Here is a 27873-nt window from a genome sequence, read left to right as displayed (position 1 = left end):
TCACTGGGGGTCTAGATAATACAGTGCTGTTTGCATAACTGATGTCACAAATTCAGTGAGAATACAATATTCAGGGCACCTGAAACTTTGGAGGAAATGAGAACCCCATGCCACTGCCTGATTTTACACCTGGATTCAAACCAAATCTTTTTTTGTTTCCAAAATAGTTTTCTTTCCTTTCTGATTTTTGCACTGGGTTTTCCTGAGCCAGTTTTCATCTGTTCCACAAAAGAAAAGAGAGGAAGGTTGGCTTTAAATTTCTTTCTTCCATCCCTGGGAGTAAAAGGGACCTATTCAAACATTATCAGAGCAGACCCCTAGAAATTCCTCCCCAGAGTTGGGAGCCCGTGCTGCTTCCGTTGTGGCCATTAAAGAGCCAGCACACTTTTCACAAGAATAGGAAGGTTACCCTTGACATCCTGGCCAATTCCCAGTTTGGGCCATTCCATTTTATCCCCCGTAACTTTCCCCCTGCAGCCCCAGTTGGATACAGGTTTGCTTTTTCATGTTGCGTCATCCTAAGATGATGCAGAGAGTTGCTGCCTGTTGTTAAACAGCTGCTGTGTTCCGCGCCAGAGGTGGCTGCATTTCAAGTGGCAGCTGAGGTTTTCCCAGTGCACAGAACCTGATCATAGGGATTTGTCCATTGACTGCGATAGGAACACTGTTCATGAAGTGCTTTGCGGATCCTTCAGGTTGGAGGGCACTAGAGAAATGCATACTGCTGTTCTAATAGGTCCAGTGTGTTTGACACACACCCTGTTTTGTAGCCCTCTCCAGTAGGATGACACCAATTTCCTGGCACACACACACACACCCCTTTCTTTGGTGACATATTGAGTGGAAACTCTTGGTCCTCTATATCAGAAGCTGAGGCAGGGAGGGGAGCAGCTAGGGAGACATCTGTGCTGCTGCAGTCCTTGTCAGGCTACTCCCCAAGCAACCAGGAGTTCGGGATTGAGCTGCCAAGCAGATGAGAAGGCAGGAGATAGACAGCTCGGGGCATGTGAGACTCTGGACGCGCGAGAAGAATGCCTGCGGGAGGCAGAGCAGATGGATGGAACAAACAGATGCTGAGCGAGCTGTCTGTGCAGCCTGTCCTATCCTTGCTCTTTCTGCCTTGGAGGAGTCGAAAAGGTTCTTGGGGTGGACACAGCCCTGTTGGCTGGCAAAGCACCGCCACTGGAGTGTGAATGAAACAGATGTAACTATCACCTGGCCTCCCTCTGCTGACCCTGTCTGCACTGACACAGGCTCCTCTTTAAAGAGACAGTGAACCCTCAGCAACCTGCAGCAGGGTGTGGATGGCACCTAGAGGGAGGGGGACTGCAAGGTGTCTGAGGTGGTCCCTGCAAAGTGCCAGGGAGGGGTAGGTGGGGTGGAAGGAAAGGTCTCATATCGCCTTGAATTTCTCTTAGTCATGGACTGGAAGAGTCAAGAGAAGAAGGAAAGGGGCCGCCAGTCCATCTAACCACAGTGGCCAGTGCTTAACGCTTCAGCATTTTATCCTGGGCTAGGGAATCAGAGGCCTTCTCCTGTCCTCCATGCAGTGAGCCAATGCCTTGAAGCACAAGGCTTGATTTGGGGGCTGATTGTAGAAACAGATGCAACAAATCCACAGGAAATTCTTTAAATGCAGGCCAAATCATCTGTTCATGTAGTTTTATAGAAGTCAATGGAACTACCACACTTGGCTCTTGATGAAGATCTGGGCCTGAATTTGAAGCAGGAAGACCATGAGGAACTTTAGAGGGCCCTAGCTAAGCTATATGAATGGACAACACAATCATAGAATCATAGAATACCAGGGTTGGAAGGAACGTCAGGAGGCTGTCTAGTCCCCAACTAAATCATCCCAGCCAGGGCTTTGTCAAGCCTGACATTAAAAACCTCAAAGGAAGGAGATTCCACCACCTCCCTAGGTAATGCATGCCAGTGCTTCACTGCCCTCCTAGTGAAAAAGTTTTTCCTAATATCCAACCTAAACCTCCCCCACTGCAACTTGAGACCATTGCTCCTTGTTCTGTCATTTGCTACCACTGAGAACAGTCTAGATCCATCCTCTTTGGAACCCCCTTTCAGGTAGTTGAAAGCAGCTATCAAATCCTCCCTCATTCTTTTCTTCTGCAGACTAAACAATCCCAGTTCCCTCAGCCTCTCCTCATAAGTCATGTGTTCCAGTCCCCTAATCATTTTTTTTTTCAGAGTAGCAGCCGTGTTAGTCTGTATTCGCAAAAAGAAAAGGAGTACCGGTGGCACCTTAGAGACTAACAAATTTATTAGAGCATAAGCTTTCGTGAGCTACAGCTCACTTCATCGGATGCATTTGGTGGAAAAAACAGAGGAGAGATTTATATACACACACACAGAGGAAGTGGATCTCTTGTGTGGACTGGTCCAGGCTGAGGTTGATGGTGGGATGGAAATTGTTGAAATCATGGTGGAATTCCTCAAGAGCTTCTTTTCCATGGGTCCAGATGATGAAGATGAAGATTTGTTTCTTTTTGCTAATCATTTTTGTTGCCATCTGCTGGACATTTTCCAATTTTTCCACATCCTTCCAGTAGTGTGGGGCCCAAAACTGGAGACAGTGCTCCAAATGAGGCCTCACCAATGTTGAATAGAGGGGTTACGATCACATCCCTTGATCTGCTGGCAATGCCCCTACTTATACAGCCCAAAATGCTGTTAGCCTTCTTGGCAACAAGGGCACACTGTTGACTCATATCCAGCTTCTCATCCACTGTAACCCCAGGTCCTTTTCTGTAGAACTGCCGCTTAGCCAGTCAGTCCCCAGCCTGTAGCGGTGCATGGAAGTCTTCCATTCTAAGTGCAGGACTCTGCACTTGTCCTTGTTGAACCTCATCAGATTTCTTTTGGCCCAATCCTCTAATTTTGTCTAGGTCAGTCTGGACCCTATCCCTACTCTCCAGCTTATCTACCTCTCTCTCCAGTTTACTGTCATGTGCAAATTTGCTGAGGGTGCAATTCATCCCATCATCCAGATCATTAATGAAGATGTTGAACAAAACCGGCCCCAGGACCGACCCTTGGGGCACTCCACTTGATAACCGGCTGCCAACTAGACATGGAGCCATTGATCACTACCCATTGAGCCTGATGGTCTAGCCAACTTTCTATCCACCTTATAGTCCATTCATCCAGCCCATACTTCTTTAACTTGCTGGCAAGAATACTATGGGAGACGGTATCAGAAGCTTTGCTAAAGTCAAAGAATAACACGTCCACTGCTTTCCCCTCATCCACAGAGCCAGTTATCTGTTGATAGAAGGCAATTAGATTAGTCAGGCATGACTTCCCTTAATGAATCCATGCTGACAGTTCCTGATCACTTTCCTCTCCTCTAAGTGCTTCAGAATTGATTCCTTGAGGGCTTGCTCCATGATTTTTCCAGGGACTGAGGTGAGGCTGACTGGCCTGAAGTTCCCCGGATCATCTTTCTTCCCTTTTTTAAAGATGGGCACTACATTAGCCTTTTTCCAGTCATCCGGGACCTCCCCTGATTGCCAGTGCAGTAGTCTGGGAAGTGACCTTGTTCGTGAAGACAGAGGCAAAAAAAGCATTTAGTATATTAGCTTTTTCCACATCCTCTGTCACTAGATTGCCTCCCTCATTCAGTAAGGGGCCCACACTTCCTTGGCTTTCTTCTTGTCGCTAACATTCCTGAAGAAACCCTTCTTGTTGTCTTAACATCTCTTGCTAGCTGCAACTCCAAGTGTGATTTGGCCTTCCTGATTTCACTCCTGCATGCCTGAGCAATATTTTTATACTCCTCCCTGGTCATTTGTCCAATCTTCCACTGGCAGATGAGATTCAGCATTGAAAAATGCTGTGAAAATAATGCCGTTCAAGAGGAATAATTTGGACTATTCCTCCACATTGCTAGGTTGTAACTGAATTTTAACCACTCAGGAAAAAGACAGAAGCATCACTGGGCACAATTCAGTGAAAAACTCCAATCAGTGTAGTCTAAAAGCAAACAAATAAAAATGTTAGGATGAATAAATAGGATAGAAAATAATACCATTGTGATATCATGCCATTATGGAAATCAGTGGCATGCCATCAACTTGAGTACTGATTTTCAGTTCTAAGAAAGCATCTGGGAAAAGATACAGCAGAAATAGAAGGGGTCCAGGGAGAGGTGATGAAAATGATTCGAGAAGTGGAGAGACTGCCACATGCAGAGAGATTGCAGAAGGGTGGGGGAGAGGTCCTCTCTTCCCTTTACACTGGGTAGAAGGGCCTGAATGGCACAAAGGAGCCCTAAAAGCACCAGTTCTGGCCAGGCAGGATTCCCCCAGTGAAGGCATTGCCGAGAGACAGCCATAAGGCTGTCCTTCGAGGACTCTCTCATATGCCAGAGGTGGGAGGGGCAAGTCTGGGGCAGAGCCACAGTCTGCAGAGCCCAGGGAGGCTGCCATGGTTTAGACAGACCCCCCAAGGCCATCAAAGCGTATGTCTACACCTCAAATTAAGGTGTAGCATGGGTGGACAGGCCCACATGAGCTTAATTGAGGTAGCATGGCTAAAATAGCAGTGAAGATGCAGCAGCACGGATCCTGGCATGGGCCAGAAACGAGAGCACATACAAAAGTCTCCCATGGACTTGTACGGGAATGGCTATTACCCACACTAGCTAAATTAAAGCTAGCAGGGGTAGCAGGGGCAGCTTCGATCCCTGGCTCTGACTCTGGCTTGACCCCTGGCTCTGGTACCTGGCAGTTGACTCTGATGCTGACCCTCGGCTTCATTCCCTGACCTGACACCTGGTCTGTTAGGCCAGACTGCCTACATCCCAGTCCATAACAGCAGCCACTGAGGAAGGTGGAGTGAAAGCCCCCAGATATCAGGGATGTAAGGACTACTGAATCCAGAGTCGGGGCTGAAGATCAGGTGTAAGGGCAATGGATACTGTTTCATGGGACTCGTTGCCCCAGGATGGAATGTAGCCTGGCTGGAGGGCCAAGTCACGAGAAGACATTGACCATCACAGAACCGGAGCAGTTGTCAGCAGGGAGTGCCAGAGGAGTCCGTCTGCCACACCCAGCCATGAGGGGGCATGCCGGTCAGTGAGTCATTCTTCTACAGGCCTCTTCAGCCCCAAAGTGGCCCAGGATTGGGAGGCACAAAGGGTACACCTTAAAGAAATCTATCCATGGACTGGTCCCAAAGCTTCCATCCTTTATTGTCAATAGTATTGGGACTGGACCAGCCTGGGGATTCAGGGAATTGCACAGGCACTAAAATCTGAGATGGGACCAAATCGAAATGCCAGGTCCACACACTCCTGAAGATAAGGGAAGTTTGGATCTTGATCAAGGCCGCTCTGAGGTGTCCCTTCCTTAGAAATGCCCCTTCAGAATATGAAGTTCAGCTGTGCCACTCAAGGGTAAAACTCACCCCTGTGCAGAAGGCTACTCCAAGGACTTTGCTTTAGTAGGACTTTTAATGGGCACATAGGCCTCTGCCCAGGGGTAGATTTCTCCCCTGAAGATCCGCTGTGTACATCAATGCTTATTAACATGAACAGGACTTCCACATCCATGGACAGCTGAAGAATAATCCCTCCCCCCAGCAGCACTTTAGGAAAGGGCAATCAGCTGGCAAGAACCTTTGCACTGCCTGTTTATCTCCAGCTATGGATTCTTTAAAGTCAGATTGTGGTCCCATAGGGACACACTCAACTAATCCTCTGCTTTTAAGATTTTATTTGTGCAATAAATGGATGTCAAGGTGGTTTGCAAGTGCACAATACAATAAATACATTTATAAATGCAACTTTTCTGCAGTGCACTATAAAGTAAAATACAGTATCGCTAAAGCATTTTATGCCTGTCGCCGCCTCATTCTTATTTCAAATTGTAACGTGCCCATTTTCTCACGTGGGAGGCTTTCTTTTTTTAATACGTTTTTATAAATTAAGCAGGAACAGATTTAATAATAATAACATGAACGTAGCTTCTTTTCATCTCCAAAGATCTCCAATCGCTTTGCAGACTTAGCAAAGCAACATACAAATTATACGTGGAAGGATCCATTCACCTGCTGTTCAAATGGAGTCACTGTTTAAAAGCTACATGGCAACTTTGCCGAGTGTTAAGGGCAGGACATGAAGAATTCTGTAGCGGGTTCACAGAAATTACAGGGAGGACGTGGTGAGGAAGAATGTAATTAACTACTTTGGAATTCGGCCAGGTCCGCCAGGCGGGCTAATGCCTCAGAAAAAAGTGCAGTGGGATATTTATTTAACTCCATACAAGCAAAAAGCAAAGTTCAGTGAAACTGAAATGCAGCCAATTTAATACTGATATAAGGAAATAAATAATAAGGATTAATAAAGAATTAAATGAGGGCAATATAATTAATGCCAATGAACATGGTTTTATGGAAAATAAATCCTGTCAACCTAGCTTCATATATTCTTTATGAGATTACAAGTTTCGTTAATAAAAGTAATAGGGTTGCTGTACTATACTTAAACTTCTGCAAGGTGTTTGACTTGGCACCACATGCCCTTTTGATTAAAAAATGAGAATGATACAAATTCAGGGTGGCACATATTACATGTATTAAAGACTGGCTTACTGACAGTCTAAATGTAATTGTAAATGGGGAATTATCATTGAGTGGATATATTTCTAGTGGCATCCTGCAGGGATGACTTCTTGGCCCTATGCTATTTAACATCTTTATCAATTACCTGGAAAAAAACACAAAATCATTAACTGCAGTCAAAGCATGGCTTTTCAGTAATGTTGTGCCCCCAGAAGAAAGGAAGAACATGATCCAGTGACTCATCACCACCACTTCCTCTAAGACCTTCATGTCCTTTGGCATTCTCCCAAACAAGTACTGACTGGGTCTAACCCTGCTTTGCATCTGAGAACACAAAGCAAGATTGTATGGAGGCCTACTCTGGTCTTGTGATTGGACCCAGCCATCATATTACAGTGTCACAGGTACTGGCAGTAGGACCTCACTACCACAGAGATCGCTGTCCCGCTCTCCCAATGAATGGAAGATGAAGCCCTTGAATGAAACTCATGCATACAACACGGTAATGTAAAACCATTGACAGAGAATAAATTACCATCTCTGCAGAGCGAAAACGTGAGAAAATGAAAACGTGATATTTATTTTAATACCATGTATTTTAAAATTTAATTTAAGAGACCAGCTGTTGCAGCTTCTCTTATAAGACCTTAATTGGTATATAATAGCATAGTTAATTAAATACAAATCAATAGTTTAAAACAACTAATTGATATGTAATACGTATGGGAAAAAATAACTTAGTTGTAATATAATTAACTCAGTATTAAATAAGAAATGGAATTGCAATTATGCCTTTACACTGATTATAAAGTTTATTGTTCTTTAATAAACTTGCAATTAGTCAGGATGAGCTGGAAAAATTATTAAACAGGTATTATTGGGCTATTAAACATTTATTATCATTCCTGGTGGGATACAGCTACACAATAGTACATAGGATGATTGTGCTAATAACCCTTTACTACTCCTTTGCTCTGGCCTTTAGTATGCTAGTTGATCATAAACCTTGCTCCCTGCATGATTTATGGGTATTGTAATTGCCTTGAAAGCAGGTAATTAAATTGCAAATGAAAGTGAGAAAAAAATCTGATGAGGAAAAGCAGGAGGCTTCTGTAATTTGGCATAGCAAAGCGACAGCTCCTCTTCTAAATCACATGTGTCATCTCCTGCCTCTCGCGTTATTCCCTGTAGATTCCAACTTCAGTCAACACCATATATTTTTCCCACCTGAACTCCCCTTCTGGCTTTCAGTTAGTAACTTATTCTTCATTTCCTATCCTAAAGCTGCTGCGTGGCAATGTTGGGGCCATTACAAAGATGGCCATCCCCACCCCAGAGGCAGTTGCATTTTGGTGCTCATTCAAATGATCTTCATTATTGCATAAGTGAGGAGTAAGTGCTAGAGTTGTGGTCGCATTCTAATTTCCATTCTAGCAACCCCCTCCATGCCAGTCTTTGATCTGACCTTTTCTGTCCTTTGTCTCCATTTTTATAAGAAGGTCTGTGATGAATCGGTGTAGTTGCTTTTGAGTTAATCAAAATGTGGAAAAAATCGACATGCCTCATGATATATTCCAGATGAACTATTTTGTTTCACGCAACACAAATGACCGAGGTGGGAAATGTCAGATGTGACTTGTTTTATAGTTCTCATGGAGGGAGAGAAATTAAGCCACAGGGGAAGAAAATGTGGATCGTTGGATAGTTTCAAAGTTATGGGATATGGACACAGATGCGTTACAACCTTTTTTCCGGTGGGATTGTTGCAGCGCCCTGATGCCAGAGGATTTCAAATGTTGTATGTGTACTTAACTGTTTAGCCATCCGTTGCCCTTAGCCTCTAGAAGTGTGTCTATGCTGCATTGTAAACTGGCTGTGGACACAATGCTTCCAAGCCTGAACTTGAGCACCTACTGCAGTTGCCAGACTCGGGTCTCACAGCCATGCTAATGCTCCCATACTGCACTACACAGACCTTCTAACTCAGGTTTGGGGCTTGACCTGTGTCCACACTGCAAAATGACAGGGCTTGGACCCGAGTCACAGTGGGACTCGGCGCTGACCTACCCCCAGCAAGGTACCAGGATCCAGGTTCTGAATGCTTGCTGACCTGAGTCAGACAGATTTGTGTGTGGACAGAAGTGGGGCTTGGGCTCAAACCTGAGTCAGAGCCCAGGCTTAGTGTGCAGTGTAGACATACCCTGAAGGGCATGAAGTGGCAAGCAATTTTTAGGCAACTGAGAGCTTAGAGGTCACACAGAGCCACCTCAAAGCACTTTATCTTTAAAGGTGCTCTTAAGTATTTAAAGGTGCCGTTAGCTATAAAAGCTTTATCAAGGTTTCACAAATTTGCAGCATAAATTATTAGAATGCTGTGCTCCTTTCATTTTAGGATCTCAAATGGCTTAATAAGCATTCATTATCACAACCCCACTATGAGGCAAGCTGGAGATGGAGCCCAGACTGGAACAAGCTGATCCAAACTCTGGACAAGTTCTGGTCCAGACCTAAACCTCACAGGTTGGAAGCATCCACCTTTCTGACCTCTTCTGAAGTTCACCTTGTACTAGTGAAAACACATTCAACAACAGCAAATGTGTGTGGGGGGGAGGAGGTGTTTGCAGAAAAGAAATATGCAATTGCACTTCAGACTCAAAAAGAAAAGGAGTACTTGTGGCACCTTAGAGACTAACAAATTTATTTGAGCATAAGCTTTTGTGAGCTACAGCTCACTTCATCAGATGTACTTGGTGGAAATGCATTTTCCACCAAATGCATCCGATGAAGTGAGCTGTAGCTCACGAAAACTTATGCTCAAATAAATTTGTTAGTCTCTAAGGTGCCACAAGTACTCCTTTTCTTTTTGCGAATACAGACTAACACGGCTGCTACTCTGAAACCTGACATTATGCAAGGCACTTCAGACCCAGTAACAGAAAAACACTGATTTGTTTGACTCCACAGTGGAACTGACTGCTTTTGTGATTAACCTAATTCTGTTACTTTAATTTCAATTTGATAGCATGATGTTCATTGCAGGCTCGATAGGGATCAATAGTATTTTGCTTTCCTATCAATAAAGGCTTAAATGCATCTTGCTTACTTCTATGGGTTTTATATATTTAAACAGTAGTAGAGCTTTTAGATAATTCCAACAGATAAATAGCTCTGTCTTATTTTGGGGGGGAAAGAGAGAGAGAGAGTGTGTGTGTGTTTTCAGCTAGGTGCTACCTATTCTAGTTGGCACCTTGTATTTGGAAAGGAGCACTGAGCTATTGAGTTAACAGCTCCTGGGGCTATCCTCCATTTGAAGTCACCAGGCACTAGTGGTGACCAATAGAAGTTAGCAGAAGGCATCTATTATTCCAGTAATAACCACCCCATCCATTTTTTATTTAACTGGAATAGCCCAAATGTTTATATTTGCTGAATACGAAGATAGCAATGACCAGCATGGCCTTGGTCTTGTGGTTTGAGCCTGGGACTGGCAGTGCCAGCGTCTAGGCCTCGCTGGGCTGCTGATTTACTGTGGAGCTGATCCTGCTCTCAACTGCCAGGAAAGACCCCAATTCAGGGAACCATCCAAGCGTGTGCCTAACTCTAAGCATTGATTTCAAGGGGACTATTTACATGCTTAAAGATGGGCAGTTGGTTAAGTACCTTCCTGAAGTGGGGCTGAAGTTAGCGAGAAGTGAAGATTCTCAGCCTCAGGATGAGGTTCTATGTGACATTGGACAAATTGCTTCTGGGCCTGAAACGAAGTCCACTGACGTCAATGAGAGTCTTTCTATTGGTTTCATTGTGCTCGGGTCCAGATCGTCAACGTATTTAGATGGCAAACTCCCTATCAAATCACTTGCAATTAGGCATCTCAATACCTCTAAGAATCTGTGACTTGGGTTCCCCATTATCATCTGAGGACACTAATACCTGCCTACCCAGGGCACTGTGAAGGCCAATCAGTTAGTGCCTGGGAAGGCCTTTGGATACTTGGGTGGATGGTGCTGCATAAGTGCTCTGTATCACTATGTACCACACATAAATGAGAAGGGCAATCCCACTGTGCCCCTCATCGGCTGACTCTGTGATCCTTACCCAGCTTGCACAAGTCCAATAGGTTTAAGCACATAAGTAAGTGCTGCTCAGCAAGAGCAAAGGTTCACTGCAAAAGGGGGATAATATCACTTCCCAACCTCAGAGGGGCGATGTGAGCATAGTGCATTAAAGATTGTGAGATGCTCCAATACTACAGAAGTGGGGGTCTTGTGAGTACCGTCGATAGATTGCTGTGTATAGTGCTCTCTGCTGTAAAGCTCCCAGCATCTTAAGCCATTGCGCTTTGCTGTCTTCCCCTTTCTCATACCTACACTGCTTTGTGACATCAGAAGTGCTCTTCTGGTGACAAATGGGAGCTGTATTAAGGGACCACAGAGGCACTAAGTAAACATCAAAGGAGCTTTGATCTGCATGTTCTGTAGAATGGAGGAGGCCCCCAAAGGCAAGCCGCAGCTGGGACATGGTACCTTAATTTTCTCCACCTTGGCGCAGGAGAATTTCCTTGAAGAACGAGGGCTTTTTCCTGTGTGACGAGATAGACACGTGGGGAGAAATGCGCGTGCACACACACACACACACCCCACACTTCTGGAAAATCCATGCTGAGATCTGCCTTTTACCGATAGTCAGTCACCCCCTGTAAGAAATTGAGGGATCAAAGCAACAGGCTGCCTGGGACCTTGGCATTGTGCCATTGTGAGGGCCAGCTGTTTGTTTTGAAAGGGCAAGAAGCCTCAAGTCAGGTTTATCTCTCCTTTGCGGCCCTACTTTACATTTTATCACATGGTCTGCTGAGCGAAAGGGATTAAGAGGCCAAGTCCTTATCACTGCTGCATGTTATGGATGGGCAGAGACACACAGTACATTGCACCCAGCATAGAAGCAGCAGGAGAAGCAAACACCTGAGAGATGGGATGCGGAGGGAATGGCTTTCCCATTGGGGATGGGACCTCAGACCCTTTTCTGGAGAAACTGTTCAATCTGCTTTCCCTGGCCACTCCCTTCTTGCACAGGAGATCTCCACCTTGACAACTCCTTTGTATTGCACTGACGGCGGGGTCGGCAGGCGACACCCCCTTTATCCCATCCCACCCACCGTGGGTACCTTTGGCTCTCTCCTGGCTGGCCTGCCAACTAATGTGGTTGTCGCTCTTTCACTTTTAGAACTGGGTCTCCCGAGAAGAGGATGTTGCCTCGTGCTGGGGTTCATGTACAAGGAGAAGTATCGGAGAATGACTGAAGGTAAGCGACTGCCCCACATGCCACCAGGGCTCTCCCCACAACCCCTCACTTCTTGTACCTCCCACTTCTGCCAACTTTCTTTGACAGCTTCTACTTCTCCCCATCTCTTCCCCCTGGCCCCTCATTATTATCCCCTCCTCTCTCTTTATTCCTCTTTCCTCCACACATCTTCTCTCCCGCAACCTCTTCTATCAACCCTTCCCAGAGCAAGTCTCTAGATGAAGGATACAAATGCTTTCTACCATGTGTGTTGCTATGAATAAGGGGAAAATCCTTGTCCCCTCCTCAGTGACAGCAAAGATTCCTGACAGCAGCAGAACCAGAGCCCTTGCATGACCCAGTACAGGAGGGCAGAGGGAGGACCAGTAGAGAAGCACTCCACAGATCCACCAGTTGTGCTCTCCGCCCCATGGAGAGGACATGCAGGTGCCACATGGGCTGGTGGAGTTCTGAGACTGCAGAAGCAGCCACCAGATCATAGAATCATAGAATATCAGGGTTGGAAGGGACCTCAGGAGGTCATCTAGTCCCACCCCCTGCTCAAAGCAGGACCAACTAAATCATCCCAGCCAGGGCTTTGTCAAGCCTGATCTTAAAAATTTCTAAGGACGGAGATTCCACCACCTCCCTAGGTAGCGTATTCCAGTGTTTCAGCACCCTCCTAGTGAAAAAGTTTTTCCTAATATCCAACCTAAACCTCCCCCACTGCAACTTGACACCATTACTCCTTGTTCTGTCATCTGCCACCACTGAGAACAGTCTAGATTCATCCTCTTTGGAACCCCCTTTCAGGTAGTTGAAAGCAGCTATCAAATCCCCCCTCACTCTTCTCTTCTGCAGACTAAAGAATCCCAGTTCCTTCAGCCTCTCCTCATAAGTCATGTATTCCAGTCCCCTAATCATTTTTGTTGCCCTTCGCTGGACTCTTCCCAATTTTTCCACATCCTTCTTGTAGTGTGGGGCCCCAAACTGGACACAGTACTCCAGATGAGGCCTCACCAATGTCAAATAGAGGGGAATGATCAGATGGTTTGCTGCTGTTCCACATAGAGCTTTTGAATAATGGATTTTTCAGTTCCCTGGCAATTCCAAATAATCAGGGGAGGGGGAAATCATTTCAGATGGAACCGAATTTTTTTTTTATTTTTTGTAGCAAAATAAAAATCAAACAAAATTTTTTTTTCAGGTCAAATGAAACATTTCATTTCAATTTTGACCGTTTTTCATTCCTTTTAAAAATAAAATTAAAGAAAGTCACTTGGAACAGAAGAATTAAAACGTTTTATTTTAAATATGTTGAAACAAAATGTTTTGACTTTTTTGGAATTTGAATTTTTTTAGGGTTTTTCCCTATTGAAACAATTTGGCAAACCAACATGAATTCGTGAAATGTTTTGGTGTTGCCGAATCTGCATTCTTCATTGAAATTTTTTTTTCCCAGTTCTAGTTGCACTGCCAAATGTGGGGAATTACTCATGGACGCTTGCTTTGGCCAGATCCCAGAGATCTGGCTGCACACTGGCATAAGGATTCATTACATTGTGTCTCCTGGAACCCAAACTGTGACAATCTTTAGCCCTTACCGAGGCTTACATGTGTTTTGAGTCCATCAAGGGCCTGATCCAGTGCTGACAATGACAAAGCTTCTACTGATTTCAGTGGATCAAGATTTGTTTTCTGATGTGGCAATCCAGTCTAGGAGTGAGACTAGAAAAGCGTGAGAGGGGGCGATATGAATTCTAGTCCCAACTTGATCACTTACTCACTGTAACCTTGGACATGTCACTTTACCTCTCTATGCCTCAGTTTCCTATCTATAAAATGGGACACTTTTCCTTGCCAAGAGATGCTGTAGTGATTAATCAGTGTGTGTAGAAAGTACTTTCCTTGTGGAAAAGACAGTAAATGTGCTTAGTATTTTTATTTTATTCATACATGTGAAAGCCTGTCCATAAGATGGTTGCTCTTTGGTGTAGCATAAAGACTTCTGACTCAGAAGAGCTGGGTTCAAATGGGCAAATCAGTTAGGATGCAATTTTCAAAAGTGCCTAAGTCCCATTTTCAAAAGCAACAGGCTAAGTTTCATTGAAAGTCAATGAAATTTAGGATCCTAAGGCCTAGATCCTCAAAGGTATATAAATGCATAACTCCCATGGAGATCATAGGGGAGTTAGGCACCAAACCTGCTCTGGTGCTTTAGAAAACCCCATCCATCCACATATGTAGGTATCTAAATACCTTTGAAAATCTGATCCTCTGTGCCTCAGTTCCCCATCTTAAATTGGGGCTAATATTGCCTCCCAGTGAGGATGGCTTCTGTAATGCATGTGAGGTGTTTGCACACTGCAAGAACCCAGAGAGACATGTAAAGTGTTGTTACATATTCCATCCATCTCCAAAGTGCTGTCCTATCAATGGTTAATCCATCCAAAAATGATGAATAATTATGAGTCAAAATAATTAAATAGTAAAAAGTATTTACACTCAGAAGAGTGAACATCCCAATTTCTGGCAGCTTCCGCGCTTGAGTTGTTTGTGAAGCAAACCCCAGGACAGGGGCAGCTGCACTGCAGCACCTCTGTGTTTTATGCCAGGTCAGTGAATCAACAGAGAGGGATTAAGGTTCCTAAAACAGCACTAAACAGGAGATTCATGTCAAGTGCACAGTGAGGAGAGTTTGGCCATAGTAGGATTACTGCTAGGGAAGGGATGGAACGGGTTGGGTTGAACAAGAACTGACTCAAATCCTCAACCTGCTAACTCGTGTGAAAAAGACAAATTGCCTTGTCTTCACTAGGATTTTACCTCGTGTTAGTTACGTGTGTTAGCTAACACCTTTTTCCATAGTGAAGACTCACACTAAGGGCATACTCTATCGGAGTAAGGGTGGCAGAATCCAGAGCTTAGTTTGCCTGATTTCTGCAATATTTTCATGCCACTTGGCCTTTCTACTAGTGTCTGGAACCAGAATAAGCAGTGTAGAAACATTCTGAGAGGTATTTGAGGTACAGCGGGATTGTGGCAGCACTCGGGAATCTCCTGGGAGTACCTAATCTTGCAGGATCAACGTTCCTCTGGATAAGCATCCAACCTCTAGAGAATTCCAGTTATGTTTCTCCCTAATCAGCTAGCTAATTTCAGCATCAATGTGGTTTTATGTTAGACTAAGAAAAGAGAAATGTGAAAGAACAAAAATAAAGTCTTTGTAAGGGGGAGAGAATGAACACAGTGTATTTGTCTCATTCTGCACAAGCAAATAGCTACCAATGTTTGCAGACAATAGGCTCCTTAGATTTAAAGATGCAGTAAAATAAAAACAAAGTCATAGGCTTTCCATAGCTACATACTCCACCATTGATCTATTTGTACTGAAAATGGTCCTGGATGAAAATTCCAGACCCAAACACCCCTAAACTTTGTTGAGTTCCAGATCCAAACTTTGCAGCTAATCTGAACCAGTGTGGACTTCTGAGATCTGGTCATCCTTACTAGAGCAGCTAAGAACCCTTGGTACTTACTTCACTGGTCCAACTGAATGCCCTGCGGCTCAGAGGTTCTGTGCTCTTGCAGCTTTCTGATAACTTGAGCCAGACTCTTTGGACCAAATACACCACAAGCATACATAGAGAGATGATTTGTCTTTTGAATTTTGCCAAATAAAAGATCTTCCTCTTTATTGCATTAGAACGCTAATGAATAGCCCTATCAATAATTATGGGGTGTCCAAAGGTATTAAAAACAGACACAGACAATGGAGCAATCTGCTAATTATGCATCATGGGGTCTCCATCATCGTGGAAATGGGTAATTACATCCATCACTAGAAGCATGCTGGTGCCTAACGGTAACGCTTTTAAAGTGCAGCTGTAGTCAGAAAAATGTAGCCTTGCCTACACACAAGAGTTGTATTACTTTAACTATGCTCAGAGGGATACAATGCCCCCTAGTGTGCTCACAGTTATAAAAGTGCTTATATTAGTGTAGCTAGTCCTGTGCAGGATGAGTGTAAGTGCTACTGGTATAGATACTTTTATACTGGAACAACTGCGTCTACACTAGGGGTTATACCGATATAACTAAATCAGTCAAAAATTACAACTCTAACTGACATAGTTATACCAGTATGAAATCTACAGGTAGATCGGGTCTTACTCTTTATCCCCCACGTCAGCTCTAGAATGAACTTGTCTAGACTAGAGTATTAATAGTGTTATAGCACATGTTAATTGATTGTCAGTTAACACATATTAATTAACATGATTGTAAATATGAATGTAGATGCTTCTGAGATATTTGTTCCCATCTGACACTCTAGAGTATCCATGAACACATATTTGCGGAGTGTCTACATTAGCATTTCCAATTGTGTTAGTTAGCATGTGTTAACTGGCAATCAGTTAACACATGTTACAAAAGCTTAAGTCTAGACAAAGTCTTGGTGTCCCACAGGAAAAGCTGGGAGCTGCAACCCATCATCTGGCATTACAGAATCAAGTTTCAGTGCTCCTAAGACTGGTGATGATGCACAAGGAAGAATCAAATCCAGCTATATGGGCTCTGATGCACAGGGCAGAAGAGAATCCAGCTCTCTGCCTCTGGCTATATCAGCTCTGCAAAGCTTATGGCAGTAAAAGCCTGGTTGAGTTGGATACAACTCAAAAGTGCGTGGGGAGCACGAGAAGGTGCCATTCTGACGCAGTCACTTTCTGATTGTCCCCACACTCTGATTAATGATCGGGTGTTCTTTGTGCCTGGATCACTAGGCGGCGCGTGGCTCTGAGTTGTAGTGGGGAATTAAGCTGGTGACGGTTGTAGTCAGAGGGAGAGCGCTGAGCTCTCTGTAGTGACAGCCTTGCAATAAAGAAGCGTTAGAGTTAATCCTCTACCATCTGTCTTCATTCTGTTAATAACCCACTCAGTCAAACACTGCAGACTGTTTGTTAACATTCAGAAACAGATACATAATCAAGAGGAATGTGCCATTTAGTCATTAAGGGCCGGATCCTTTCTCCGGCAGAACTCCCTGTTGGCTTCAGCAGAGGTTCTGCCCGAGCATGGACTAGAAGCAGCATTTCCAATCTTGAGCACATAAAGCCAGGCACCTAAGCCATTGTATGGCGTCCAACTGAATGCCCTGCAGCTCAGAGGTTCTGTGCTCTTGCAGCTTGTATTGACTTCAGGGCACTTACTTAGGAGCCATGATATGGGCATAGATGGCTGATGTTACGTCCCCAATTTTCAAAATTTTGGCTTAGGTAATAATCTCCAGATCTGCCCTATAATTAGAAAAACTGAATCCTCTCCCTCTATTCAGTCCAACCCTCCTCCAAAGCCAAAGGTCTACAGTAAATCCCCAGTTCTAGCAATGAGGGCTCCCTTCAACCCAATGGCTGGTACATGAAACCCCCTCCTTGGTTATGCCAGCAACTCATCCCCACATCAGGCTGGCATTATTCCCAACTGGCTCCCACCTGCCCCCTCCCTGTACTTTCCTTCCATTTACTTCTCACCAGCCAAAAGCAGAAATTCAGGAGCCTTTTCCACTCCCACTCTTTCTTCTCCTGCCTTTGTTGGCTTGCCAGATCTGTACCGAGTCATTAGTGGCCGTCGCTGCAGCAATTATGGCATTTTTTGGCTGCCATTCATAAAGTGACTAGCGGGAACTATTAAGCTAGGAGGTGTCAGCCTACTCCTCCACCACCTGTTCCGGCAAGCCGCCGGCTGCTAGACAGTGCCCGTGACTGCTTCCCATTTGCAGGAGAATGCATATGCCATGCTCGCTCTCCCGGCTTTCCTTTCTCATGCTCTGCTCAAGCCTTCTGCAGAGGGAGGCTTGTATGCTCCCTTCCGTGGTGGGGAGGGGAACACAGCTGCAGAAAGGCAGGCCAGGCCCCTGCGGAGGGCAATGGCAGCTGTGTGGAACCCTCCCCATGCTTTGAAGCTGCCGGCACCCACTCGGCAGAACACTCTGTGCAGCTGACAGGCCTGGTGGTAAAAAGGGATGTGGCCGGGGAGAGAGGCTGGTGGTAAGTCAAGGAAGAGCTGGTCAGTGCAGCATGTTCTCCTGCCTGTGCAGATTGATTTCCATGAAACAAAGGTGCACACAGTAGGATGAAATACTGCTGCTCAGAGAAGCGTGAACTCCTCCTCCATGCCTTGCTAGCCCCATCTCTAGTCAAGGCAAAACCTAACTGTTTTGCCAAGGGTCACACAGCAAGTCAGGGGCAGAACCAGACTAGAATCCAGGTCTCTGGACCCCATGCCAAGGCTTTGCCATGTTGCTGTACAGTTCCCTATGAATCAGTGACTTCTAGTTAGAATATCCACTAGCACGTCACTGGTGATCCCACAGCAGAGACATTTATGTTTGGTGCACAGGTCTCTGGCAGCTTTCTTCCCCCTACATGATAGCTATATAGAACTTGGTTTAAATAGCATCTTCTACACTTAAGGCAGGGGTTCTCAAACTGGGGATTGGGACCCTTCAGGACAGGGCTTTGGAGCGGAGCCCGGAGCTGGAGTGCGGAACAGCTCCAGAGCAGTGGAGCTGCAGGTTTTTGCCTAGAGCTGAAGCAGAGCCGGAGCATGGCTCCAAAGCCCTGCTTCAGGGGGTTGCGAGGTTATTACATGGGGGGTCGCGAGCTGTCAACCTCCACCCCAACCCCACTTTGCCTCCAGAATTTATAATGGGGTTAAATATACTTTAAAAGTGTTTTTAATTTATAAGGGGGGTGGTACTCAGGGGCTTGCTATGTGAAAGGGATCACTAGTATAAAAGTTTGAGAACCACTGACTTAAGGTATCTGAATGCGCTATACAGAGCACTGAGTTAAACGGTAGCATTGCAGCCAGAGGCAGCCACTATGTGCTGACCAATAGTTCCCATGTAGCAATGTACACTGCACCCTGTTTTACTGAGAGAATGAGGTCTGTCAGATATTACCCACAGGCAAACATGTAAAGCAGGCTCTCATACTGAGGTGTCATAGCCTACCAGAAGGGATTATCACTAAAGACCACTCAGATATCATGGGGCTACCGGTCAGATCTACAAGTGGGTAAGCAGTGATGGGAAAATCTCCAAAGATTGTGGGATGTCAAGCATCCAAAAGGTTTAGCTCATTATCTGAAGTCAATACAATTCTCAGTTTGCCAAGATGGGGTACATACCCAACCCATATCACCTGGCTCATGAGATCTGGAGTTCTTTCAGCAGGTCCCGTGAAGCACAGAGCTGGAAATCCCACATTAGCATTTGCAGTTGGTTCCAGTTGGCCACCTAAGTTTAGGAATGGAGCAACTGATTTACGGGGGTACAGATTTCTGGTGTTATTGGTCCCCCATGAGAAACCAAATGAGAAACTGGCAGAAACCTGTTAAAGGTTTGTAATGGCATCTACTGGCATTTCTACCAGAATGAAAATGAAAACCGATTGGGAAAAGCAGTTAGCAGAATGCAGAGTATGTGATTTTCGACATGGAAAGAGGGGCAACTTCAGGCTCAGCTAGAGTTTTGGGTGAAGCTTCAGTGAGGGAGGGTCCCCAGTGAGTCCCGCTCTCCCACCAGCTGAATGTACACTGATGTTCTAGTGTAACGCTTTGAGAGGTGAATGACATTTCTTTAAAAACAATCTCTTGCCCTCTGTTCGCTGAGGACAATGAAGAGAGTGGTGGGGAGCAATCTGATGTTGGCACATGTCTTTTCAGTCTGTCTCTGATGTTTTCTGGGAGCTTGTATAAGGGGTTCAGATAACTAGGATACGGAGTGCCATGGAAACAGACAAATTAAATGCCTCCTCGAGCCCTTTCTTGAGATAACCTCACTTCGTGGCATTTCAGTGCCTGGATGATATGCCGTGAGAAGACCACACTTTATTGTTTCAAACTTTCCCCCTGGAAGCTCCCAACCATGGCAAAAGAAGGCCTGTGAAAGAAAAAAAAAGAGACAAATCCTTAGACATTTGGGTTCCTGGGGAGGTGCACTGTAGTGCTATACATGAGGTATATTTCCACCCCTGCTAACCCAGGAGAATAGCTAGAAATCGGGACCCCACATACAAATTCATTTTGTGGTCTCACATATTCATCTTCATTAAATATCTACCTACAATGGGAAAACATCATAGAATTTATGATAATACTTAGTCCTGCCAAGAGTGCAAGGGACTGGACTAGAAGACCTCCTGAGGTCCCTTCCAGTCCTACGATTTGATTATTGTAATTTTGGCTTTCTCTAGTCAGGGTGAGTGCAGGGCTCAAATAGCAGATGTGACTACAGAGCAGGGTTGAGGTACAGTGGCAGAACTGAGGGAGGGCCTGGGACGGGAATAGCAAAGGGGCTGCAGATCAGGACTGAGATGCATTCGCACCATTGCATGCTGGTTCAAAATTGGAATAGCAGAGGGGATGGCAGATCAGGAATGAGGTACGTTGGGCAGAGCTGAGTGAGCGTCCAGGACTTAGATAGCAGTGGGGATTGTAGGTCAGGACTGAGGTGCACTGACATTTCTCAGGACTGGAATAGCAGGGGATAGTACTGCTCAGAATGAAAGGAACATTGGCCAAGCTGCTCAGGATAGGAATAACAAGACTGCTTCAGTTCAAGATGGACATGCATAGACACAGATGTGCAAGCTCCTGGGAATAGCAGAGCTGTTACAGATGAGAACAGAGATTGCCTGGCAGAACTGTGCAGCTGCCCCGCTGCTCCTGTTTCTGGCTGGTGTTATCTGCTCCACACTTTCATGAGCACCAAATCCACACAATGGGTTTAGGTTTGCCTTTTTTTTTAAGTGCATCATTCTGAACTCCTGCATGTCTCCAGTTTACAGATAAGAGTCAGATCCACAGCGCAAAGAAAAAGAAGGAAAAAACCCGAATTGTGCACGCAGATGAAAGCTGTTTTTATGGTTTATAATTATCTCATACCAATCATCAGAATAATTATAACTCCTGCATATTAATAATTGAACTGGAATCTCCGCCTGCACCATAGATCACGGAATGGAAAGAAAGCTCATAATGCAACTTGGTCTAAACTGAACAATTGGTAAAATAGTAAAAAGTCATTATTCCCCCTCCCTGATGCTGGAATTAGTGAGATATTAGTGCAATTAGTTGATGCTTCCATTTGAGGCTTTCATCATTTTGTTTCTAATTTAGAATAAATATAAAAGCCCACTTGTGCTGCTGAGCAGACTTTCTGTCCTGTGTAAGGGTAGCTAATACAGTGGCTGTCATCAAACAGAGATATAACATACTCATTTTCATTTGTTTCCCTGTTAATTTGGTATCTTTTTCTCTGTGTGCTTTTTTTTTAAAATTTAAAACTTGTAAAGGAAGCAAATGGACAAGAGAGAACAAAAGAGAGACCAAAGTGAATGGGAGCTTTATAAATCCAGAGTTTATCATAAGCCAAAATAACCTGAAGCCAAGGCTCCTCAACTGCACAAAGCAATAAAAGGAAAACGCTATTCAGAGATCATTTAAAGGGCCAAGTGGCTTGTCAATGAAAGGTTGCTCTATTGGACTGGTGCTTAATAGCTTCTCAAACGAAATCTGCAGCTCTTGCAGGAATGAAGGTTGCAGATAACTTTGCAGCTCCACTCTGTGCAGGGAGAGGGATGTTTGTGCCAGTTGAAGCTGGGATGCTCCACTGTCAAGGACAGGAAGGAGAAGTGAGATCAAGTGACAAGATTCTGATCCAGAATCCAACAGAGTACAAAGGGAGTTGGCTCCAAAGATATTTGGTTTGGCCCATTGTGAAAAAGGAACCTGGATAACTTGGATCTACGTTTGGGTTCTGAAGGCACTCTGATCCAGGATGTGGCTCAGCCCATCAGTGGCTGGATTGATTGTTACCGCTCGGACTTGCACTATACAATAATTACAATAAGTGTTTCCCTGTGTTTGATTCCATCCCATTCTGCTTCCCTTGATGCTGCCATGTACCCCCGACTCTCGGCCGGGAGCTCTGCAGCTAGAAGGACAATCAAGTTGTGTTCTGTAAGGTAAGTCATAAGTCACCCCAAGGGGAAGTGAGCAGTTGGGGGAGGCGGATGATGTTGGGGAATTCTCAGCATGGTACAATCACAGTGTTCCTTTGTGAGGGCTAGAAGGTCCCTTCAGTGGCTTGGCCAGTCAGTCTCTGGTCTCACATGTCTCAGCCATGTCCTGTCCGGCTGCCCCATGACACTGGGATTCTGAGGAGTCAGGAAAATAACTTCCACTATTGGAGAAAGTAGCTGGTTCATCCAGAAGGAGCTGGCTGCTGTTACACACCAACCCACACACTCCTCTGATTAGGTCACAAAGCAACTGGATCCACCCCAGGGGAAGGGGCCTACACTAGCTCACCACAGCCCGGGTTGGGCAGGGGGACACAAACCCTTCAGTGTTCAGCAGATGAGCCTCTCACAGGGAAACATCCTGCTCTGATAACTGCTCTGAGACCCTCCCCTCCACCCAATGTGCCACAATTTATACAGGCCACCAGCACCGGCGCTGGAAGGCAGCTACTCACCTCAGGGAATTACAGGGCTTCATAGGGAGCATTGGCCTGAACTGGAGCCTTCTGAGCAGAATTCCATCCTGACGAGAGGTAGTCTGGGCGGGAGTCCCAGCCCAAACCTTGTGGGGGGGCATCCCCCAGACAATCAAACCCACAGCCTCTGCAATGCGAACCCTCCCAGCTCTAACGGTTGGGCTGCTGGCCCCTAGGCACGTGCCTCACAGCGGCAGGAACCTCAGTTCAGTCCAGCCTTTGGGCACAACAGGGAAGAGTTGCCATTCTTCACTAGTAACCTGCCTGTTGAAGGAACCAGAACTTTTGTGTATTCTCCGCATTAAGAGCTACCAGGATCCACTGTGCTTGACCTGCTTTTAGATCTAATGGAACCTACCATGCCTGACAAAGAAGGGGCCCCACAGGAGTTGGTCTGGTCTCATACCTAAGCAGGTTAGTCACTCAGAACATTCTTCATCCATTTGTGAAGGAGCAGGACCCGTGGCACTCCGTCTGCTGCTGGGGGATGGGATTCCCCACAAAAGCAATGGGAACCCGAGCGCGCAACCTGCTTGGAGCCATATTGTTCATGATCCCTTCATTAGCTGATCTCCAAAGCCAGCAGCAGGGCACAGTGCGAGCTTTGACTATAAACCTCATCAGCCATAAAAGGTCTGCATTCTCTGCAGCTTGGCAGCAGCGTGATGGGAGAGCTCACTTTACCCCAAGCATTGTCACTTTCATCTTGCCGAGAAGACGCAATTGCAAGTGATTAGGAAAGGCATCTCCTGTATAAACGGTGCTGAGGCTTTTGTGGTTTATCTAACAAAGGCATTTGCAAGAGGAGAAGAAGCAGTAAGCGCCAGAGAAGTTGCTTAAGATGCATCCTCATCAGTGGGGGCCTCATTGAAACATCTCCGATGCGTCTCTTGCATGTTAGGCAAACAAGGCAATGATGGAAGTTAAATCTGAGCACAAACAAGCCTGTGTTTTGTCACGTGTCAGGCAGACATTTTGCCTCTGTCAGGCCAGCTGGAAAGCTGTGTAAAAAGCAGGCACCTCACTGGAAAAACAGATGCTGCTTCTGAGCTGAGCTTAAACCAATTACACACACAACTTACGCATGTGCACTTGCAATAAATGTGGGGATGTGGGAGGGAATGTATGTGGGCACAACTGCCATCTACTGGATAGAATTGGAACTGCTCCATTTTGTTTCATTGTGCCCATAATGTTATTAGCAAGGTAGGTAAAGCTGTAGGGACCTGTGCTTTTTGGAGCAGAAGCATCTGAATTTTATCCCTGATGCTCCTGAAGAGTGGACATGGTGTGCAGTATAGTGACACCTGTGAAGTCGTACGGAGGCTACAGAATTGTTACAATATTTATGAATTGTATACACTGATTTGAGTTTAGGGTCCTCCGAAAATACAGAAAAAAGATAGGGAACTATCTCTCAAATAATGTAATAGAATTTTATCATTTCCCCATAATCTTAGATCCACAAGTATAAGATAACCTGTGATCATGTAGTTAAAGGTTGCAGGTAAAATTTTTAAAAGTGATTTAGGAAGCTATGTACTGTAATGGGACTTAGGCTTCTAAGTCATTTAGGGCCAGATTTTTAAAGTGGGATTTTCCAAAGTGTTTAAGAATGAAACTTCCTTCATGCCTATCTGCATCTTGAGGTGCCTAAATATCTTTTTAAATCTAGCCCCTAGTCACTTCGGAAAATGGGAGTTAGGGTCCTGAGTCACTTAGGTTATTTTGAAAACTTTACCCTGTATCATAATGCATACAAAATGGAGGCAGAGTTAAGGTTAGGTGTTTCACCTTAACATTAATACTTCCTGACTTTCGAGTGTTTAACCATCCTTGATATTGTATTCTTGTAGTTTTGGGCATTTAATTTCCTAGTTTAAAAAAATGTATGGGAAAGGGAAAAGAAAAGTGTGAGCCCTTTGTCAAAATAGCTACTCCTCGCACTGTAGGTTTATCACCAATACCCTGCTCCCAACCTACCTTCAGAATTATCCCCAAGAGCACATGTTTATGGATTTCTCCTCTCCCTGAAGAGAGCTGTTGCGATGGCCCTTAGCAACCTTTTGACAAGTGGGGGGATTTTACTTTCCCTCCTGTGTTTTTATGGGTACCAGGACAAAATATTTGCCAGTGGCTAATATATCATAAGCAATGCAGGTCACTTCACTGACACAGTCTCTGCTAGACCAGAACCAGGATATGCCGGTCTGTTTATACCATTAAGCCAGCTTCAAATGATGCCATAAATCCTCTAGCAAGTCCTCCAAGCATCAGTGATAGGACATTCCTTGCTCAAGCTCCCACTTCAGCTTCTTAATTTACCTTGAAGACATTGCTCCCAAGAAGGGAACTCCGGACTCTGGTTCATAAAGCTTATATATCCATGTGCGAGTGGGTGCATGGACCCTGTGAGACACTGGGAAAGGACACGCCGATTTCTCCAGAGTTTTGCAGGCCCCAGTGAGGCCCAGCAATTGCATTGCAATGGAGATTTCCACAGGGTACAACAGCACCTGCTAACCTTCCCACCACAGCAAACGAACTTCTAGCTTATGTCTGCCTACATCTTATGTATATTCATTATGACCCATATCCTCCTCTGGTGTAAATTGGTGTCATTGAAGTCAATGGGTATATGTATGTTCTCTCACACTCACAAGTAGAGACATACAGAGCAGATGGGATTGAAGTCACTGGAGCAATACCAGCTTGAGAGTTGTGTTCAGAGACACCCCCTTTCTTGTGATAAACAGCAGGTGGATCATGGGCCAACTTAAGCAAATCTACCTTGCAGTTGTGGCCAGAAACTCACTGCAGAATTCACACATATACACTAATAGAGTAGGGGTCAGCCAAAGCTGGAGGAACAGCAGCAGCCACACCTCTTCCTCCTCCTCTTCTGGCCAAAACTATTCATGTCAAATTCAAGAAGAGCTTTGGATTGACCTAAACTACATTTTTCATCAAATAAAATGTTTGTCCAAAAACTGCCCAGCTCTGATAATGAGGATAAAATCCATATATCTGGAGGTGCTCCAAGATTAGGTTGGAGAAGGCCACATGAGCACTTAGCTGGCAAGGGGGCAGATGTGTAAGAAATATAAATGATAGGGAGCTGGTACGTATGGGGCTAGACAGAGTGAACTTCACCCCTGTTCAGAGGATCAACACATGGCTTGTGCAGTAGTTAAGTCCTGTTCATACAGGTGAATTTAACCCACAGACAGTAACATTTAACTATAGTGTAGCAATCCTGCCTCTAATGCCCCATATGTGTGGGTGCTTCTGTGTACAGTATTTGATCATGTAGGTATATAATAATTCTATAAATATATTAATGAATCTAATCCTGAAGCATATTGAGATTCATAACTTTTGATGACTTTTTCCCTTTGCAAAGACCTGGGTTTTATATAGATTGGGGGAGGAGGAGGAAAATGAAATATTCCATGACTAATAATTCTCATCAATATTCATAAAGGATGAGCTGTGTGGCGCATGAGCCTCTAGCTTAAAAAAAAAAGAAAAGGAAGAAATTGATATTTTTAGAAGCAAGTGCTAAATGAAATATTTAGGGTGAACTGGAAAGAAACATCCCCGGACTTCCTCACCTTCAGTTCAGACCAGAATGTGAAGAGGAACTTTGAAACAGCCACAGCAGGGTCCGAAATTCTACCTGGAAGCAGAGAGGGGATTTTAGTTAGGGACAGGGTGTCGTGGGAGAGCTGGGACTGCTTTGCTGGAGGGGTTGGGCAGACCATTGTTGTTTATAATTGTATTACAGTTGTGCCTACTTTCCCCAACCCCCATTGTACTGCTGGACACTGTCCAAACACATAGCTCCCCTGCCACCAAAGAATTTACCATCTGAACAGCCAAGACAGGAAATGCAAACCAGAGGCAAAGTGATTTGTCCCAGGTCACCAGCAGAGCCAGGATTAGAACTGGGATAGCATAATTCCCCGTTGAGCTTCTTGCAGTCACAGGGTAGCTGGTTCCTGTGGCTAGACTATATTTAGTGCCCCTGAACCAATACAGGTGGGTCCGGTCCAGCCAATTAAAGAGGCAGGGCCACACCTGGGCCTATGAAGGGCTGCTGCTGGGCAGCTGGAGGAGGAATTGATTGAGACAGACTGGGCCTGAGGAGGGAAAACCACATTGGTGTGGTGCTAATTCCTGTGGTGATTTCACCAAGGGTGATTCAAAAGCTGTAGGTCTGTAAAATGCCATGCACATTGCTGGATCCCCATGTGGCTTTTCAGGCAAGGTCATGCAGGTGGCCCCCTCTGGTCCCCTTTCCATGTCGTTAATCAGTGTCACAGCTGGTTAGGCAAGCCTAGAGCCTGTCAGTTGTTGGCTGGGAGATCTCCGAGGCAAGCCCAGATCCTGGTATTTTAACATGAGATGCTTGGCCATCAGATTCAGCACTGAACTAATGCCCCAGTATGATACATGTCTTAGAGCTGGTCAAATAAGAATCCCAAATAATGAAAGACTAATCAAATCCTGTCAGTTAGCAGATAATTTATCTGCCAATAACTGTTTCCACTTTTTGTTCAGATAGTCCAATAGCATGAATCAAATAAGCTACCTCCAATTCCTTTCCCCCTTTGGTCAGTGAATATATTATCGACAAACATTTGGTTCCATTTTTTGACCTGCTTTAGCAGTCACCTTCCACCTGTGTAAACTCCCAGTACAATGTCCCTAGAGATGCTATTCTGGCAGGGTTGGGACCGTAGTTTGTATTGTGATGCAGGAGAGTCTGTTGCTTGCAGATGCCCTGCACATTGTCACTGGATTGTAGAAATATCACCTGCCTTCTGAAGTTGGGTGAAGCAATTTAAACCCTAGGAAACTAGCTGATCCCCAAATGCAATCTGATAGCTTGGAATAGAGGTGGCCCACTGTGCAGGAGTGCTGTACCAGATGGGGAGGGTTGGTGGCCATAGAAGGCCGGGCAGTACAGGGCTAGGTGGGAGAAACATACCCCACCCTGCCTCAAGCCCCCTCCCTCTCCTTTGCCTACTGTCTAGACGTGACCAAATTCTTCTCCCTTTGGGTTCTCAACCTGCCTCACAGCCAGGGCACGTCACAAGGCCAGGCTGGGTGAATAGGATATGGAAGCAATGGGTGGGAGAAGGATGGGCACGCAGGACTGGTGATTGTGTGAGGCTCTGTGCCTGCTCTGAGCTAAGGTGGGGAGGATCAAAGACATACTGGTGCTAAGTGTGGCTAGGGAGCTGAGGGGAGTGGGGAGTATGGAAGGAGCAAGGATGTGGCTCTAAAAGGAGATGATTGTGTGGTTGGTGTTAGATTGGGGTACAGGAGATTGAGTTCTCCCACAGAGGTTCTGTCTGACCTTGGGCAGGAGAAACATGGTGAGAGGAAGGTCCAGATTTCAGAGAGATGTCAGCGCCTGCAGATTTCCTGACCTCTTAAAAATCAAG

The 27873-nt window shown here is 45.2% G+C and overlaps 1 protein-coding gene across 2 annotated transcripts in view; it reads left to right on the top strand.

Moving 5' to 3' along the window:
* The window catches only part of KIRREL3 (kirre like nephrin family adhesion molecule 3), a 760787-nt gene that overhangs the window by 424680 nt on the left and 308234 nt on the right, over positions 1-27873 (top strand). For both annotated transcript variants that reach the window (XM_038380572.2, XM_038380570.2), the window contains exon 2: positions 11800-11877. In XM_038380572.2, coding sequence (XP_038236500.1) covers positions 11800-11877 — 78 coding nt within the window. The remainder of the gene's footprint in view (positions 1-11799; positions 11878-27873) is intronic.

The sequence above is a fragment of the Dermochelys coriacea genome, chromosome 22, assembly GCF_009764565.3.
Source record: "Dermochelys coriacea isolate rDerCor1 chromosome 22, rDerCor1.pri.v4, whole genome shotgun sequence".
NCBI classification, from domain to species: Eukaryota; Metazoa; Chordata; order Testudines; family Dermochelyidae; genus Dermochelys; species Dermochelys coriacea.
The sequence above is the reverse complement of the archived record's forward strand: the minus strand, read 5'-3'. Positions and strand labels throughout refer to the sequence as shown.